This window comes from Dioscorea cayenensis, chromosome 15, assembly GCF_009730915.1.
Source record: "Dioscorea cayenensis subsp. rotundata cultivar TDr96_F1 chromosome 15, TDr96_F1_v2_PseudoChromosome.rev07_lg8_w22 25.fasta, whole genome shotgun sequence".
Classification (NCBI taxonomy): Eukaryota; Viridiplantae; Streptophyta; class Magnoliopsida; order Dioscoreales; family Dioscoreaceae; genus Dioscorea; species Dioscorea cayenensis.
Genome location: NC_052485.1, coordinates 3,370,407 through 3,389,340, shown reverse-complemented (window position 1 = coordinate 3,389,340; position 18,934 = coordinate 3,370,407). Strand labels below are relative to the sequence as shown.

The window sequence follows — 18,934 nt, the reverse complement described above, 5'->3', positions numbered from 1 at the left end:
TGGCGATAAATATTTGATTACACTACCCCAGCATCAACAAGCCATAAGAACCCAGTATCTAAATGAACTAGACACTTTGATCTATTGTGATTCTGCATAAATATCAAATATCTCAAGATATATTATCTTTGGCTAAACGTTATAAATTAGAGCGCAGCTCAGAGCCCATGCATATACAAACATGCGCAAACAAAACTAAGAGAAACATACACAAAATTTGATTCACTCAAACAATCAAATACCAACAAGTTTTCAAAATTAATAACATCAAAAAATAACCAAATTAAAGGATTGAAATCTAGACTCACCACATTAACAACATACACATGCTTCCCATCCTCACAAGCATCAAAACTCAAGCAAACAAATGAATTCTCGCCCACACATCTCCCACCCATTCTCAAGCATAGCACACCCCAACCTACATTCAATCACTTTGGTCATGATTGAAGATGAAATTCCCATCTCCTCTTCATCCACAACCTTTCCCAATCCCCCCAATAACATCAACCAATTTATTCACATCTCCATTGAAATTCATGAACTAAGAAAGAAGAAGATGCAGAAAAACTCACTTTGGAAATAGGAAAAGCATCAGTGAGCTCTCGAATAACTCTGGAAACAGAATGAGTCTGAGATAGTTGGTGGATGATGAGGATTTGGGCAGAGTAGGGGAGGCAAGTGACGCCATAGCGACGACACAGACTTCCAGCAAAGGGTTTCAACATCAATGGAGAGAGGTGAGGAGAAGGAGGAGAAACAGAGGATGCAGATGAATGAGGGGCAAAGAAGTCATTTCCATGGCCACTTAACTGCACATTAACCTCTGTTACTGACATCTGGATTTGATGGAAATTTTATTGAAAAGGAGGGACCTCTGAGGGATAAACAAACTTCAATGGATTTTTCGGGCACGTGCAAACTATAGAGGGATTTATAAGTAATTACTTGTTTTTTTTTAACAAAAAAAATTCTTGAGTATTTGCGTGTTCTCAAAAAAATCTTTTTCTTTTTTCATGATAATCTACTTTTCAGTTCTTTTGTCTTAAAAGTAGTTGACATTGACAGAAATACCTCTCAGATTTTTTAAACGATAACATATAATATTGAACAAAAAAAATTAAAATATTAAACATAAAAAATAAATATTAAACAAAAATATAACATGATAAGTGAAAACTTATATGGTTACACGCAAAATAACCAAGAAATATATTTTGTAAGCAATGCAAATTAGATTTTTAGATAAAATAAACTGATAAAGTGAGCTGGAGGGACTGAAAAATGAAAGGACTATAGAGGATATTGAAATATCAGAGGACTATACAGGATAATTGAAAAGTTGTTATGACTAATAAATAAATTTTTTTAATTACGGTTTTACGCTGAAAAACTACTTAATGAATTTTTTTACTTAATGAAGTTTTATTTTTACAAAAAAATCAAATATGATTTGATTTGATGTGTGTTGTTGAATTGTCAAAAAAAAATCCAATTGATTAAGGGAAATGAGAGTCCTTAATCAAAGCATCAGAGTTTTAATTAAATGCTTTAACTAGTAGAAATTGATAAGACGATTACTATTTCTTATCGACTTCATTGCATTGAATTTTTTGTTATGTCAAAATATTAAAAAAAATAAAAATAAAAATTTTGCTTTAACTAAAAAAACATGCTTCATTTAAAATGCCTTTAAATAATAATAATAATAATAATAATAATAATAATAATCTCATGAGCTTCTTCTTTCATCTCTGGAACGACATATCTATAATTACAATTAGACTTTTATAATTAAGAATTAAAATGCGTTTATTTTCATTCAAAGAAAAAATAGTAACATGTTTCAAGACCATATGGTTTGACAAAGATTCCTAAATATAATCCATGTTGACTAAGTTTTCAATTTTTCTTCTTATTTTTTTATGGAATTGTTTAGGAGAAGAGGCGGAACCAGCAATAAAATTTAGAGGTGCTGAATTCAAATTTTAAAAAATTATAAATTTTAAACAATTTCATTAATATTAAAAAACAACTTTATGCAAATTCATAATCTAATTCAATTAGTAATCTAATGAATAATCAAAATTTTCACAACAATTAATCAAATAATTATTTAACATTTTTTTACAATAATTTGTACAATAAATTATTCATAAAAAAAGTTTCATAACAAATAACAAAATAAATATTTAACAAATATCAAAAAGTTTTTCATAAAAAATAATCAAATAATGAATGAAACAAATTAAATTAGATAGTAAGAAAAATAAGATAGGTCCTACATAAAACATAAATTTGGCAGAAATTGAGTGAAGAGAAAAACTCACCGATCGATCCAATTAGCAAATGATCTAGAGTTAAATTTCACTGTATTACCACATTTTTAATTTATAAGATGGAGAGAAATTGCATGACCTTAAGAGAGAAATGTTACGTCTTTTATTGGTATTTTTGTGATAGTGGTTGCTTTTTTTAGGATTTATTTTATTTATTATATTTTTTTATATCAATATTTGTAGAAAAATTGATAATTATAAATTGATAAATTCAATAAAAAATATTTAAAATCTAAAATTTAAATTTGATACAGTTCTGTTTCACTGCACATATTAAATTATTATTTATTATTAACACTAAACATCGATTTTATCTAATATAATAATTTTATTATCACTATTTAATTTATATTAAATAGCATGAGTGAAGTTTAAAATAAATAAATAAAGAGAGAGCTATACGTATATGAATTATAATTGCTAATATTTTAATTTTATATTATAAAAACTTTTCCATGAGGCAAGGGGGTTTGAGCATCCCCTTGCCCCCTCTCCTTCCTCTAGGAGGTCCCCATATCCTTGTCACTTGAATTTAATAGCCCTCTATTATTTCATATCTTCACAATACCCCCTCATTTTCATTGTATTTTGTAAAAATTTAACGTGATCTTTTAACAATAGGGATGAAGAAGTATACCTTTTATAAAGGAGGGATTGCTTAGGGACTGAATTTGTTAGAGGGATTATGTGGTAAACCGAAAAAATTACAGGGCTAAAAAGTAATTGTTTTTAAAAGAAAAATTTATCAAGAGATCAAGCCAAACTTGAATTAAAAACTTTATAAAAGAATGTAAAATTTAAATAAACTGATTAATCAGTGTATTGTTACTTTTATTTATTTTTTAATAAATAGATGACTTCTCATTTTAGAAAAATTAAAAATATGCATATATAGAGCACATATACTTTTATTTTATATTTGGGTCAATTTCAAAGTTTAATTTCAGAAAAAAATCTTCTGTAAGTCAAAAACCCTATATTGTAAATTAATATTTTTATTACAAATTTAGATTATTTTATAAAATCAATATATTTTTCAACGTGTTACTAACCAATTTAAAAGGTAAAAAGAATTGAGTTTTTGTTTTTTTTAATGAAATCTAAAAAGCTTATGGATGAAAGTAAAAAAAAAAAAAAATTATATTCTGAAATACTGAAAATCAAATATAAGAAATTTCTCATATCTTGGAGGACAAGAAAGGCTAAACACTGATCCCCAAAATCCGAATCTCGAGGTCATTGTACGGTCCTTGGAGTAGTGAATTTTTGAAAGTCTAGGGGTGTTTCAGTCATTTCACAGTACCACAAGTAAGCAAGAGGAACCACACGCGCAGCCATATAAAACCCCGTGGTTGTGGAAAAGCAGGGCTATGCGAAAGAACGCATTTTTAATTTCCATGCTTTCGATCCCCTAATCCCCAAACCCTTGGAGCTCTGCTGATGGATTATTGGGGACAGAGGCCTTGCTTTGCCATTGCCTCTGTTCCCCTTGTTCAATCGCTGTTGCAGGTGAACGCCATGAAATGAATTTTTTGTTTTTTTTTTCTTTTCTATATTTTGTTTTCTTTTCGGTGGATGTGTTTTGTTTTGATTTGATTTCTTATGATGTTCTTTGTTTTCTAGTGAATCAGTGTCTGTTTCATCTCTACTTTCCCGGGGTTTTGTTGTTGTTTGGGTTTGATTTGAGATGGTTTTTTGAATTAAGATGCTGGTGGTGCTCATAATTTGTTATAGCCTTTAGGATTTGGGGGTCAAGTTTGTGTGTTTTCAGCGATTTTTTTTTCCTTTTTGATAATATTCTTCTAGGTTTCAAAAAAAAATTATTTTTGAGTAATTTGTTAGCTGCTTATGATTTTATTGGTATGATGAAATAAGCGAATTCTTAGGTTGTTTATAGAAAATTTCTGAGAATAGTTCTTTATATGGTGAAGGATTCGTTTACGGAGATGACTACAGGAGAAGGATCATAGCTTTCATAGTTGATAAACATTTCAACGGGCTGTCTGTAAGTATGATCTTTGTCCCTTCTTTACTTCTATATAAGTCTTGATTCATGTTATATTTTCCTTGTATGTCTTGTGAACTATTTTCTAAAGTAAATTATGCAAAGTATTTTCTGTTTGTTACCTGTTGTCTGTGGCTTTCTCATGCTTGTAATTAATTTATTCTTACCAATATTTTTTTGATGCTAAAAATTTTCCTGGGGTAGAAATGTGGCAAAATGGCTGTTGACCAGAGAATCCCCGGAAAGCCTGACCATATGTATGCCTAATAAATTTAACATTTTTTATTTGTTTTGGTCCTTGTCCTGATATTGTTGTAGACAATGATAATCTGGAATGAGATAAGGTTATAGTCTTGGTGGTTACTTTTTGGTACGATTCCATTGTATTCTTCAAAATTTCACTGGTTTTAGATTCTTCCTTCATATTCACCAAGTATATGGTTTGATTAAATTTAGTTAATGCATTAGCTGGCTTCATCAAGATAAAGTTTTCTTTTTTTACCATATTATTGGTGTCTCCGTGAACCTTGGTCCCACCCACCTGGTTCATTAGACCATTATATGGATTTTTGTTATTTGATGTGATCATGAAATATAGAATTGCTAAATAGTCTCATGATAGTTGGGTTCTTCTTGCTGTCACTGCTACATATGTTGTAATGATGGTTCTTTTCAATTGCATGCTCGTCTCTTATCACTAATAAGAAATATTTGATTGGCAGAAAATGTTGAGGACAAAGCAGCTTGGGACACTTTCCCATTGTGCCAGATCCTTCGTCCTTGGTAATTCACGATGTGGCAGTGGAGACGGAGCCTCATGTGCTTCCTCTGAAGATGAACCTTGTGTTTCTAAACGGCAGTTTAATGGTAAATTGCCCGTTCAAGAAAAGAAACCTGCTGTGCTATCTGATGTCATTGCACAGGTTGGAGCAACCCATTCGAGAAATACCATTGAATCTGTTGGCCGCCACTCCTCTGAAAATCATAACTATGCACCTCTTACTGCACATCAACTGTCCTCTGCTGCTGCTTTGAGCTCAACTTTGAGTTCAATAAGTGGGATTTTTAGCTCAATCAACAAGGACAGCACTCTGAAAGATACAGAGCATTCACCTAAGCTGCCTGCTGAAGGCTTTGCCCGGGCAGGCATTGCAAAGGCGGACACTTTACCTGATTTAGTGAATTGCAAGATTTCAGCTTCAGATGGATGCAGTTTTGTGACTACCCAGAATGATAACACTGATTCCACTCAGACTTCATCTCACGTAAGATCCTCTAAAGGAAAGTCTCGCAACAAGGCTCCCTATCCTAAGCTCAAGCAAAATTTTGTCAGTTCTGCGGGGGAGCCAAGTTCATACTCTGTTGCTGCTCAAAATGGTCCTGGAGTTGGAGCTTCTGTAAAGACTGGTTCTATGAAAAATAGGCAAATTATTTCTGGAATTTCTGGAACAACTTCCAAACCTCATTTTGTTGATCAGGGTCGAAGGCAGTCTGTAGCACAGAGAGCCAAATTTCATACTGAGAGTGTTACTTCAGATGTAAAATCTAGTAGAAGAATTACTGGATCAAGAGTTGCAGCACCGTCTCCTGAGAGCTCAAGGTTTGGTAACAAGTTGCAACACTCAACGAGATCAATGGGCCCTGCAGGAAGCAGCTTTGCAAATAATCGGCGAGGCATGCATAATTTGCAAGTGGTTGAACAATATTACCACATATTACAACAACTAAAATGGAGGAATGGGGCAGAAGTGGAAGTTGTTCTGAATAATCTTCAATGTAAATTAGATGTCTTCCAAGCAAACCAAGTTCTGAAATTACTTCATGACCCTTCTGTTGCTCTTGGCTTTTTCAATTGGTTGAAGACTCAACCCAAGTTTAAGCATGATGAGCATACTTACACCACCATGATTGGTATCCTTGGGCAAGCCAGGGAATTTGGAGCCGTGAAGATGCTGCTAGAAGAGATGATCTCTGATGGATGCAAGCCCACTGTTGTGACATATAATCGCTTAATTCACGCATATGGCTGTGCTAATTACATAGGTGAAGCAGTTAAGGTGTTTCACCATATGCAGGAAGCAGGATATGAGCCTGACCGAGTTACATATTGCACACTCATAGATATTCATGCAAAAGCTGGTTATCTGGATGTTGCCCTTGATTTGTATCATAAGATGAAGAATGTAGGCCTTTCTCCTGACACTTTCACATACAGTGCAATGGTGAATTGCCTTGGCAAAGGTGGGCATCTTGCTGCTGCTGACAAATTGTTTAGTGAGATGACAGAACAAGGTTGTGTTCCCAACCTCGTTACGTATAACATCATGATTGCCCTTAAAGCTAAAGCAAGGAACTATGCCTCTGTGGTCAAGCTTTACCGTGACATGCAAGCTGCTGGATTTCGCCCAGATAAAATCACTTACAGCATAGTGATGGATGCCCTAGGCCACTCTGGACACCTTAACGAGGTTGAAGCAGTGTTTGTTGAAATGCAACGGGATTGGGTCCCGGATGAACCTATTTATGGCCTTCTGGTGGACTTATGGGGTAAATCTGGAAATGCAGTCAAGGCCAGGGCATGGTATCAGGCAATGCTTGATGCAGGCCTGAGACCCAATGTCCCCACATGCAATTCTCTCTTGAGTGCCTACCTTAGGGTGCACAAGTTCTCTGATGCATATGCTGTTCTTTTAAACATGCACAATGTGGGACTAGTCCCCTCTCTCCAGACTTACACTCTGCTTCTGAGCTGCTGCACAGAAACAGAAGCAGGAATTGGACTTTATTGTCAACTTATGGCTATCACCGGCCACCCTGCTCATACTTTCTTAGTATCTTTGCCAGATGCTGAACCCGGGGGCCAGAATGTCAGAGACCACGCCAATAATTTCCTAAGTATGATGCATAGTGAGGACAGGGAGAGTAAAAGGGGTCTTATGGACGCCATTATCCATTTCCTCCACAAGTCAGGTCTCAAAGAGGAAGCTGGGTCTGTTTGGGAGGTCGCTGCACAGAGAAATGTCTACCCAGATTCAGTCAGAAGGAAGAACCCCTCAAGTTGGCTAATTAACCTTCATGTGATGTCTGAGGGAACTGCCATAACAGCATTGTCCAGAACTCTTGCCTGGTTTCACAGGGAGTTGATAGTCTCAGGTGTTGGACCATTTCGTATTGACATTGTAACTGGATGGGGCCGACGAAGCAGGATTACAGGCTCATCATCAGTTAGACAGTCCATCAAGGATCTACTTAATGCCTTCCAGTTTCCGTTCTTCACTGAAAATGGTAACTCTGGCTGTTTTGTGGGATGCGGTGAGCCTCTTAATAATTGGTTACTCAACTCTTATGTCGAGCGAATGCATTTACTTTAGCAAATGAGATCATGAACTCTATTTATTCAGGCCTTTTATCCTTATTCAATTTTGTTAGCAACTTGGATCCTTGTTTGTTCAGGAGCTAAAGAATGTCTTTGGGTTTGCATTCTTGACTGTAAATAGCAACTCTGGCTCCTTGCTTTGCATATTGTTTTTTGTATGAATTTACGTTTAATTTATTAGTCCATTTCTGTTTTAAAGTTAATTCCTTTTGGTTTGCTGCTGTTTAATGACATCTTAAATTCAGGACCATCAGATAATCTATGTTTCTGTAGCATTGTGAAGTCTGGAGAATGTATAGTTAACATGCTGTGTTTTTATTACTTTTGATTAAAATGTCACAGAAAACAGAGGAATACCTGCAATAGTTTCACCTGAATCTAATGACATGAACTCCATGATAGATAACTACCTAATGCATATATTTTCTTCAGCCTTAAATTGTCAGATTTGGAAAATTTTGGAAAAATTGCTGTGTTTGTATATTTTCACATTTTGAAAAATTGATTTTTTTTTTTTCAAATTGTTTTTTACCTACAAGAGTTTTATAAGCATGAATTATATATATATATATATTTTTACAATCAGGGTAAAAAATATTTTTTCATAATTTCTTTTAAGATTTTAGAAACTTCTAATGGCTGTCTTAATATTTGCACATAACTTAAATATGAAAATGAATATGAAATGAAGGGAAAACTTAACAAATATGATTGAAACAAAGGCATGATTTTTATTTTACTTAGTTTTGCTGATTCTAGTAAGTTTGGGAAACATAAATAAATTAATCTAATATAATGCTTTCAGTTCGGATATGCATGGTTTTATATTTTGCTACTTTTACAACATTTGATGTTAGTCTCTTTGCTTGTTTTTAAAATGTGGCTCAAGAAGCAAATAATTTAAAGGGAGCTATTAATACCAATGAAAGTGCTATAATGTCACTCTTGTTAGCTGAGCCATGCCAATTATTAAAAGTGGAGTTCTTCAAGGCCACATAAAGAAATGATTTTTTTTGTTCATTGATTATAGTTAATTATGTTTTGTCTTTTTTTGTCTGTTATTGACCAGCAGCTTTACCAGTGAGCCGTTTGGTTCATGCAGAATGACATATTACCACGTAACACGATTATCATGGTAATATGAGTGGGAATGTTATATGGTTGGGAATATTGCAGTAATTTAATATAACCATGTTTGGTTGGAAACTTATATTACCGGAAATAGTTCATTACCGTGTTTGGTTGTCATAGTAATTAATTTGTTAAAATATAAAAAGTTATAAGATTACCATGGTAATCCAAGATAGACACCAAATTTGATGGTAATAGGATTACTATTTTTTTGGTAATATTTATAAGTTGGTAATGTGATATTACCATCCACATTACCACCGGTGCAATGTCAAATATGATAATATTTTTAGATTACCACGTAACACGTGGTAATCTTTCTATATTACCGCGAACCAAACGGCCCCTAAAAGTAATATTCACATGGATACCTTGTTGTATTCCATCCTGAATTGCAATGTATAAATCATTATGGTAGTGGCTGTGCAAGTACATTTGTAAGTTGTATTGGTTGTATTTGTTAAGTTGTGTAAGTCGTACATGATATGATATTCACACTCTTGTGGTGGTAGTTGTAATTCTGTAATCTGTCTTGTAATTGGTTTTTTTTTTTCTTTTTTTTTATGAACTTGAATAGTATCTTAGATTTCTTTTTCTTGTCTTACCTTTGCAATTCTTTTGCAATTCTTTTGCAATTCTTTGTACGTCGCATGTGAAATAATATCTCTACAAGTTACAATCAAGTTTTACTGTAGCAATTTCTTTGTATTCAGTAAGTTTGGGTATATTGATAGCTGAATTCATTAACAAGGAACAATTTTGAATTTTGCTTACGAAATTTTGATTGGCTTTCACAGTATTTATTAGTTTGTTTAATATATTAATGAGCATATTAAAAGCCATATTTTAACTTTGAATAATCTTTTTTTAAAATAACATACTAATTATAATTTTTAATATTCGCAGAAGTAGTAGGCAATATAAACAAATAAAATGATTGGGGAAAATACCTCATATAAGTATAACAGATGTTAACTACAGAACACACTATTTTGAGACATTATTTCAGAATAAATAGCATTACTCGTTACATAAATACAAATCTGTAATCCAAAATACCCAAATCTCAATGAATTCCACTTTAGAAATCCATTATACCACAAAACAATAAAAATGATGAAGATTTGAACCAGCAGAAATCCAATTCCTAATTCAGAATCAATCTATATTAGGAATTGATATACTCACTGTAAATAGATGAACATAACAGAGTTCCAGTGTGGACAACTTAGTAAATAAACAAGTTACTTTGGGCACAACAAAAACTCACATTAAGATATGCAGTTATTGTTATCTTCATGACTCAAACCATCTCCTGACTTTATTTCCAGAGCTTGCAACTCCTTTGGCATTGCTTGAACCTTGTTGGGTGAACTTGGAACGGTACTGCTCGATCAGCTTGTCCAGCTTATCCACAACTTCCTCTCCAGAAGATTTGTTCTTTGCCCTCTTTGATTTTTTCCCGGCATTCAGCTGCTCTGAATCAACACCTGCTTGTGGCTTCCTTTTTCTTGGAAATGCTCTTGATTTGTTGTCAGACTTCAATTCAAGTGATTCAGTGCCTCTAACATTCTGAGTGATTACAAAGGGAAAAAGACACTATGTTTTAGTTATAAAATAAAAGAGGATCCATCAACATCTCATGTATTATGGGTAACTCATCACAATGGGAAAAGAAAAGGTTTAAAACCACTAGTGTGGGCAGCCCCCTGAAGTCAAGGCATTGTTTGTTTTGGTGCTTCAAGTGAGAATATATTCATTTCTTCCAGTGAACTAGATTGATTTGTTCATTTTGGCCTCTTAGGATGATATAACATATTATCTGCAAGTATGTCTAGTACTTGAACAGCCAAAACAACCGATGACCCTCACTTCAAGGGTCACTAATGAACATGTTTCTATTTGAGGGCCTAAAACTTAGCGCCGCTAGAGGCTTTAAAAAAATAAGCTGTTTTTAGTAATAAAGAACAAGAGAGTTATATCTTCTATGTTTACTTTCTCTAGCATTAGACACTCATAAAGTTTATGCCAACCAAACCATTTATCTACCTTCCATCATGTTTTTCTAGCTTGTCTCTAACCTACTACCAACCATCACTATTTCCTTCATCTTGTGAATTCCAAAATTTCCAATCTATAAATCCTCACAATGATCACAACCTTCGGAAGGCCACCATCCAAGCATTCTTAGACTTATACATATAACCACAGGATCTTCACTTTCCCTTGTTTAATGTGGGGCTACTTTTGTTTGTCGTTCTAGAAAGAATCTTTCTAGAACCTCACGAGAATCAGGGTTAGGGATCACTTTTGCTGATCCAGAACTAGAACAAACAAATCAAATGAGCCATTACCTTCTCTTCTGTAATTGATTTCTTTTTCATGGCTTTTAAACCTTTCTTTTTGAAGTTGTGTACGACTCCTGATGTTGCATCTTTAGCTTCACTAGAAAGCTTTCTCTTTCTTCCTTTCGCTGAATCCTTCTTCTCCATGCCTTCTTTGGTTCCCTTGGTATCAACATCTTTCATATCCTGCTGAAGGAATTTGGATCCATTAGCAGGTTGAGATACCTCAGAGGAATTATCTAGGGGCTTTCGATGTTTAAACTGTCTTGCTTTCTTCCTATCACTTGGTTTCTTGTCAGCGTTGGTGGGTTGATGCTCAGAGCTTTGCAGGGAACTGCTCTTTCCGTCATCCAAATTACCCTGATCGTCTTTGAAAGGTTGAAGCTTAGCCTTCTGCTGCTGCGCCAATTTCTGAATGTTGTCAAGGGCAAACTCCACGATAGGCCGATGCTCTGGATCAAAAGTTTCTGAAAGAAAGAACACATATATTTAAAAAATAAATCAGATTTTTCAGTTAAAGGAAACAAAATAAATAAATAATCTAACATAAAATGTTAGGCACGGAGACATCGGTAAACTGTAGAAAGATCCAGCAGCATGATTGATAAAAAACTAATAAACAAATTCATAAGTTAGCCAAAACTAATTATGGCTAATTGATATCTTACCAGGATTATTGTTAAGAACTCTCAATGCCACAAGTGCATGATCATGTTCCTTAAAATCAACAAACGCTACAGCACGAGGATGTTTCTTGGCAGAAATATTTCCTTTCTTCGCATCTTTCAAGATTTTTACCTATTCAATACATGGAAAAGATTACAACAACAATAAGTAACCATGTACAGAGGATATAAACTGACTATTCATTCAATACTTTACCTTTTCTATGACCGGGTTTTGCTTGGAAGCCTTAGAAAGAACTGCATCTATACAAAGCTTCATCACTTCTTTCTGCGTCATTGTTTTTGGCAAGTTATAGATGACAAGTCTTGTCCTTGATATATGGAACTTAGGAGAACGAAGCTTTTGCTCCTTCTTTTTTGACAACCTATAAGATGAGCCACAGGTAGCAACAAAATTATGCCATTAACCTATTATCATGATTAAATGTCATCATCTTTGGCAAGTCATACATGTCACACTACCTATACTTTTTCCTTCCTAAGAATAGGTTTCATTTTGACAGACTTCCAATTCACAGAGAAGATGCTTTAAACAACAAATGAAAATTAAAATTATACAGAATACTTAGAGCAGTCTGGATAAATAGAAATGCCACTGATCTCTCCACAAAATGATTTTGAAACTTAATCACCATACAAAAGCAGAAATCATGGAAGAACACCAGTTAATTATTAAATATTGCACAACATGTACAAAGTGAACAAAGTACAATGAGATCGAATTTTAAGACATTAGGCAGAATCTTTGATGCATGTCGCTCCCTACCTTTTTTTTTGTAAGAACTTTAAACAGATAGCAGAAGATACACTTACATTTCACGCTTTTTCATATCAGCCTCAGACACACCTTCAGCAGCTGGTGTCCCAGGAAGGATCTCACCTTCCTATCCAAAAGAAATAAGAGCAAACAAACATTGCATCAAGCTAATGTTCCAAAGAATGGCAAGGATGAAGAAAATAAATCACCTGTGCCAGATATAAATTTCGACGGTCATGAACCTCAACTTTCATCTTATCAAGCTCTTTCTTGTGAGCAGAATCTTTGTCCAATGCCTTCAAAACTGTCAGAGGTCTGCCCTTCATAATGATTCCCAAGCCCGGTGCAGCATTTGCAGCAGAAACAGCTGCATCTGCCGCATCTGTTGTGCTAAACTTCAGAAATGCAGTTCCTCTTGGTCTCCTACTTGCTCAACAAAGAAAAAAAATGCAGTTGTTAAATGTTGTTAACTAAAAGCTGTGCCTTTTGGGATTGTGAAAGCAGAATTGTAACATACTTGGTAAGATGATGAAGAACAGGCAGAAAAGATCGCACCTCCCCAAACACCGAAAAAAACCTTTGTTTCACTTCTTCATTATCAATATCAAATGGAAGATTACTTATAAATATTGTTTTCTCCAAATCACCTTCTTTTTTGTTTATTTTTTGATGTGAAGGATCTGCGCTTTGACCAAATTTAGAGGTAATATGCATCTCCTTAACATCTAAAGCTGACTTTGAAACATCATCTTGGGATGGTTCGTGTGCGTCACCAGAGGATTTAATTAGCTTATCAAGTACTTTCTTTGCAACCACTTCTTCGGAATCCATATCCATTTGAAGATTATTCTCATACACCTCAGAGTCCAGATCTTTTCCTCTATCATGTTCTTGGGAATCTCCATCACTGTTATCATCAACATCATTGGTTACCAAATTATTTTCATTGAGGTCCTCCTCATTATCACTGTCATCTGATTGCCCTGCAGCTTTAAACCATTTGAAAAAAAAAAAGATTAAAAAAAAAACTGAGGTTCAGAATTGGAAATGGATTAGTTTTCACAAAGTACACCTCGTTTTTTTGGAAACAAGCAATAATATAACCCTAAAACCTACCATCTATGGAAGCAGTAGAACCAGTGGTATTTGCAAATATGTTCTTAGGCACAGCCCAATCAACAGCAACAGTTCTTCTAGCTATAACTCGACCATTGACATTTTTAATAGCCTATAAAGGAAATGGCAGAGCTCACTGATAATTAGCATTTATTTTACTCTAGACAAAGATTAATTGAATGTACCTTTTCTGCATCCTGCTTGCATGTGAAGGAGATGAAAGCAAAACCCTTCGAGATTCTGAAGCAGATATACATAAAAGATACAAACCCATTGTCAATTTTTTAAAAAAAAGGTATAATTTCTATAATTAATAGAGACAAAAAAGTATATACCCTTCCTCTGATTTATGTGGTATGAACACATCCCAAACAAAACCCACAGAGTTAAACATATCTTTGATCTCATTAACTGTCACCTGCACTAAAAAATTTGTTCTTTTAGGTCATACTCACCATGAAAACCAGTCAGTAACACGCACCTTGAAAGGAAGATTCCTGACAATCAATCTCCACTTCCTTGTTTTTGATCCCTGTTTGGTATTATGTAGAACTTAGAAGGAAGACTTCAGCAAGATATTCATAAACAGTAAAAGAGGGAAGCAATAGAGCCAAAGCAAGATTATTTGCCAATGAGAAAATTTAATGTTGAAAGTTACAAATAAACCTTGAAGAAGACTGGAAGCAAACAGATGAAAACTTAGATATATGTATACCAACAATGAGATTTCAGAATTAAATGATAATAAGAACAGCTTTCTTGTACACCCACACTATTATTTAATTCAAAAAATAAATAAAGAAAGAAAGAAGGTAGGATGCTGGCCTCAATTAGAATAAAGGAAATATGAACTTCAAATTCTGTATCTAGTGAACATGTGTATCTTGCAACTTGTTGTGGACAAGACCACATCCATCAGCATACTGATGGATCACTACATCTACATGGAGATAGAGACTAAAAGAAGCCATTTTCCTGCCTTGGTATTGTCAGGCTATGGCAAAATAAAACACAAGAACAAGATCTTATGGGTCTAACATAATTATATTTCTAAACAAAAGGATAATAGACAGAACCAAGGAAATAAAACAGGGCAAGATATCAAGATACTGATTCCTGCCTTGGTATTATCCAGCCACCTCACATCAGCAACTTGTTGGGTAAAACACTATATGAATCAGCACCCAGCAACATACCAATGAATTCTAAATGGAGATTAACAAGAGTATATCCTCCTAAAATCCAAAAGTCAGAAAAGAGAATGTACCCATCATATAAACAAGGTCTTCTGCTTCTAAAATATTTTATATGACAGAAGGCCCAAACCAATGCTTGAAGAGCATCATCTACTTAGGCTGCATATAATTTACAAAAATTATAGCAACAAAAATCTATACCTCACCACCTAGTTGTCGTGCCCATACACATGCACCATTTATTTCTTGCTGATGCAGCATCACAACCGAGTTACGCGCTGCCTTTACACTTGTATAAACCACAAAAGATGCTTCTGGATGGCAACCATCCCGAGTAAGACCTGCAAAACATCAATTTAGCAAATTCATTGTCTTACTCACAACTTAAACACAAATAAGCAGTGGTGGCATAAATTGGGTGGCCCAAAAACATGTGGAGTAAAGGAAACACAAATCAGATTTATTATCTACAGATATTTCATACTCATGGGTAGCTTATTTGTTGCAAAGTCAAGTAATCCCCCTGAAAGTTTGAATCACTGTAACAGTCCATTACCAGCATAAATCCTTTTCTCTAACCAAGGTTTTGTGTAGTTCTCAAAATATAAAAGACTTTTCATAGATAGTACTTCAATTAGATGGAAACTAAAGCTATACTGACCATAGGATTGAAATTCTTTGTTTGGAAGAGGATAGGTTATTGAACATATCTTGCCAACCTCCCTAGCCCTTCGAAATACTTCTTCTGCCATCTCAAAATTAAGAAGACCGCCCAATACTACTGTTCTAGCAACCCTTCATAATAAAAAAAAAGACTATCAGTTAAGACAGGTATACTGAATGAATTGCATTAATATGAGAATCTATGTACTAGGAAAATAAGTAAAGAGTTGATCTGGTCACAAACAACATAATTGCAAAAAAAAGGACAAAAAATAATAATAATAATAAAAATCACAAGGATCAATCAAACATAAGCACAAAAATAATAGCAAGATGCATAAATCGAAAAACACAGGAGAGGTAGGAAAATCTATGCCAAGTAATTAAACCCTCTCAGAAGTTGATATGATAATCTTTCAAGACAACATATACACTTAGACAAAAAACTGAAATAGAAATCTCAGCTTTTGTGAACTTTGTGATTATTCTAGGTACGGAAGCCACATACAATGTCAAAAATGGGGGAAAAAATTGTAAATAAGACTGTCAAGTTTGATTATGCAGAACCAGGTAAACAGCATAAGATATGTACAAGAAGTAAATCACATCAACAAAAATGATTATATGGGGGGCTTGAAGTAATATCAGAATCTGTCACCTGACATGCATGAATAAAGTAACTTTATACTTTCTTTATGATGCAGAGCACAAGTAACTATATTAATAATCAAAAGCTAGATGATTGAAAAGAAACATTTGGTCATCAACAGTAATAAATAATTGAGAAGAATATTATAATTAGACAACACAGATTAATCAAACAAAAACTTTGATATCAAATCATATATAAGTTACAGTTAGGTTGGAAACTCAGAAATCACCTCAATGAACATGTCACAAAAAAAATGACTTCAAATGAAAGCATCAAGGCCTGAAAGCTTTCTTCATCTAAGTTGTGAATTAGAAAACAACCATCATTACCTTTGCTTTTCTGAACCGTCTGCTGCATCAGCAGGAGCATTGGACGACCTCGGTATTTTATTAGAAGCTTTTGGCACCTCTAAACGCTCTGATCAACCATGGTTTAGTTATTGATACATCAGGATTAAGACAAAACCAAAATAAAGAGTTGGTCAAATACAGGTATGGAGCATCATCCTACCAGGTTGTTGGGGCTGTGGAACATCCTTTTGTTTTGTGACAACGTCAGAGGGATTCGCTGCTCCTTTGTTACTTGTTGTCTCATTTGACTTTTCTAGTAAAAAGTTGATGCAAATAATGTTAAGAAGTTCATGTACCAATAATAGGGAGCAGATGCATTCTTATAGAGGGTAGACTTTAAGGCAATGCATTAAGATAGGAAGAATTAACCATTATTTGCCTTTGCTTTGCGAAGCTCGAGAGGCAAACGATGCATTGCAAGTTTGACTCTGATTTTTCTACTGCCCATAAGTGCACCATTTTTTAATTGGACAGCTCGTTCAGCATCATCCACAGCAGCACTGTAGAATAAAAAGAAGCAGATCTAATTTTCAAGGCAGAAGATACTGATCACATGAAGAAATGCAACACCAGCTGACCTAATTCAAAACTAGATCTAATTTTCAGCCCAATGTAGAAAAAGAAGTAATGGGTGCAATTTACATCAACAAAATTCGAAAAGCTATGATGGGGTAGGTATTGATAAAATGCATTTACATATATGTTGCAATAGCCTTCACACCGATCAAGTAATGGGTAGAGCATATAATCGATGAAGAAGTCTTTATATTTCCCAATTTGGTAATAATTGGGAAGGACACATACAGACACATATAGCTAGAAGTCCAATTTGGTAATAACTTTGTATCCCCGTCACAAAAAAATGACTCAATTACTATTCTAGCACTCAAAGTTCAAGCATGATCCTTTTATATTGGAGTTGACCTACAAATATTTTAGTCCCAAAAGCACAGAACCAGTAAAACTTACAATTGGACGAACCCAAACCCACGATTTCCTTCTGAACCTGCACATACCATGAATGCAATTCAAAATTTTTGAAGTCCAAATGTAAAATATTTTTTAGACAAGTAGCAAAATGGAAGACTTGGAAGTTAAAAACCAAAATAACAAAACCTGCATGTCACCCTACAGAATACGCAAACTTGATAGGAATACCACAACAAATCATGAAAAAATAAATTATCCAAGACACACTATGAGCCAAAATATATAACAAAAATACCCAAACGCCCACAAGCTTGTGCATTAGAACAGTAAACAGTGGTTTATACATTCTAGTGCAACTGCAAAACAAACAGATATTAACAGTGCCCAATTTCAATAAATCAACCACCTTTCATGGGCATTGCTGAGCAGGAAATGCAAATTCAAAACCAGATAAACCAAAACCTTCATAACAAGAAAAAAAAATAAAGTAAAATAAAGAAAGCAACTCTCATAACAAGAGCAGTTCCAATTGGGCAGAGCAATGCCTCCTTGGATTCTTGGATTCGTATCAAAAATCAAATATATCCCACAAAAACATAACTTGACTCTTACTTTATCTCTAATCTCCCAAACAAACAAGTGATCCAATACAAAAATAACTTCAAGAAATCACAAAATTATTCCTCAGATTCCGACCATTTACCTTTGTTGGTGACAGTGAAGCATCGCCGAACGGGACCAACCTCACTGAACACTTGTTCGAGCTGAAGAGAGAACTTAAACGAATTAACCATAGAAACAAAGCCACTAAAAGCTAGGGAGTGGCTGAAAGAGCGACTACCTCAGAAGATTTCAAAGAATACGGGAGGTTGGATACGAAGATTGTTGAAGGGCAATTCTGCTGAGCATCTCCATGATCAAGCTTGGCCTTTTCCTCTCGTTTCCTCTTCCCCATCGCCCTTGTCCGATTACCGAACCGCAAGCAGACGGATGCGGAAAGCGAGAACAAAGAAGAGATTTTCTAGGGTTTATCTGAGAGATTTCTAGGGTTTATGCTGGCCTCCACCGGTTCAACTAAACCAAACCGGACCGAACCGGACGGACCGAACCATGGTATTGGGCTTATAACGGTATTATTTTGATATTCAATCGTTGATGATCTAAATTTGGGATTTTTAAATTAAAAAAATGGGAATTTGGTGTAGGATTCATCACAACCGCTCAATCTTCTTGGGATCTGTTTAAAAAAATGATTTCACCGATAGGAAATTCGATAATGGCTTCATCATAGCCGTTGAATTGCCTGGGGATCAGTGAAATCACAGTGCATTTAGTTATATTATCACTAAACGGTAATATTTTGATATCGAAGCCTAATGATTCCACTA

General features: G+C 34.5%; 2 protein-coding genes across 6 annotated transcripts; one reads left to right on the top strand and one right to left on the bottom strand.

Annotated features, from left to right (window-relative positions):
- Positions 1-3,715: 3,715 nt before the first annotated feature.
- LOC120277282 (pentatricopeptide repeat-containing protein At1g18900-like) lies at positions 3,716-7,923 on the top strand. 2 transcript variants are annotated; one of them, XM_039284064.1, is made up of 3 exons: positions 3,716-3,848; positions 4,271-4,344; positions 5,067-7,923. In XM_039284064.1, exon 3 carries the CDS (start codon positions 5,070-5,072, stop codon positions 7,713-7,715), a length of 2,646 nt encoding a protein of 881 aa, XP_039139998.1. In that variant the 5' UTR covers positions 3,716-3,848; positions 4,271-4,344; positions 5,067-5,069; the 3' UTR covers positions 7,716-7,923. The 2 variants fall into 2 exon arrangements, with proteins under 2 accessions (XP_039139998.1, XP_039139999.1); XM_039284065.1 differs by having other exon boundaries at positions 4,271-4,348.
- A 2,051-nt stretch (positions 7,924-9,974) lies between these two features.
- Positions 9,975-18,572, bottom strand: LOC120277261 (RNA-binding protein 28). Of its 4 annotated transcripts, none has more exons than XM_039284026.1 (19): positions 18,388-18,572; positions 18,250-18,310; positions 17,586-17,622; positions 16,986-17,116; positions 16,777-16,869; positions 16,596-16,683; positions 15,613-15,746; positions 15,153-15,292; positions 14,237-14,287; positions 14,091-14,173; positions 13,941-13,995; positions 13,756-13,867; positions 13,157-13,628; positions 12,849-13,062; positions 12,696-12,766; positions 12,079-12,247; positions 11,865-11,994; positions 11,206-11,663; positions 9,975-10,423 (listed from the first exon to the last, which is right to left on the bottom strand). In XM_039284026.1, the coding sequence occupies exons 1-19, from the start codon at positions 18,499-18,501 to the stop codon at positions 10,148-10,150; spliced, it is 2,889 nt and encodes a 962-aa protein (XP_039139960.1). In that variant the 5' UTR covers positions 18,502-18,572; the 3' UTR covers positions 9,975-10,147. The 4 variants fall into 4 exon arrangements, with proteins under 4 accessions (XP_039139960.1, XP_039139961.1, XP_039139962.1 ...); XM_039284027.1 differs by having other exon boundaries at positions 13,157-13,622; XM_039284028.1 differs by having other exon boundaries at positions 16,777-16,864; positions 16,996-17,116.
- Positions 18,573-18,934: the final 362 nt, after the last annotated feature.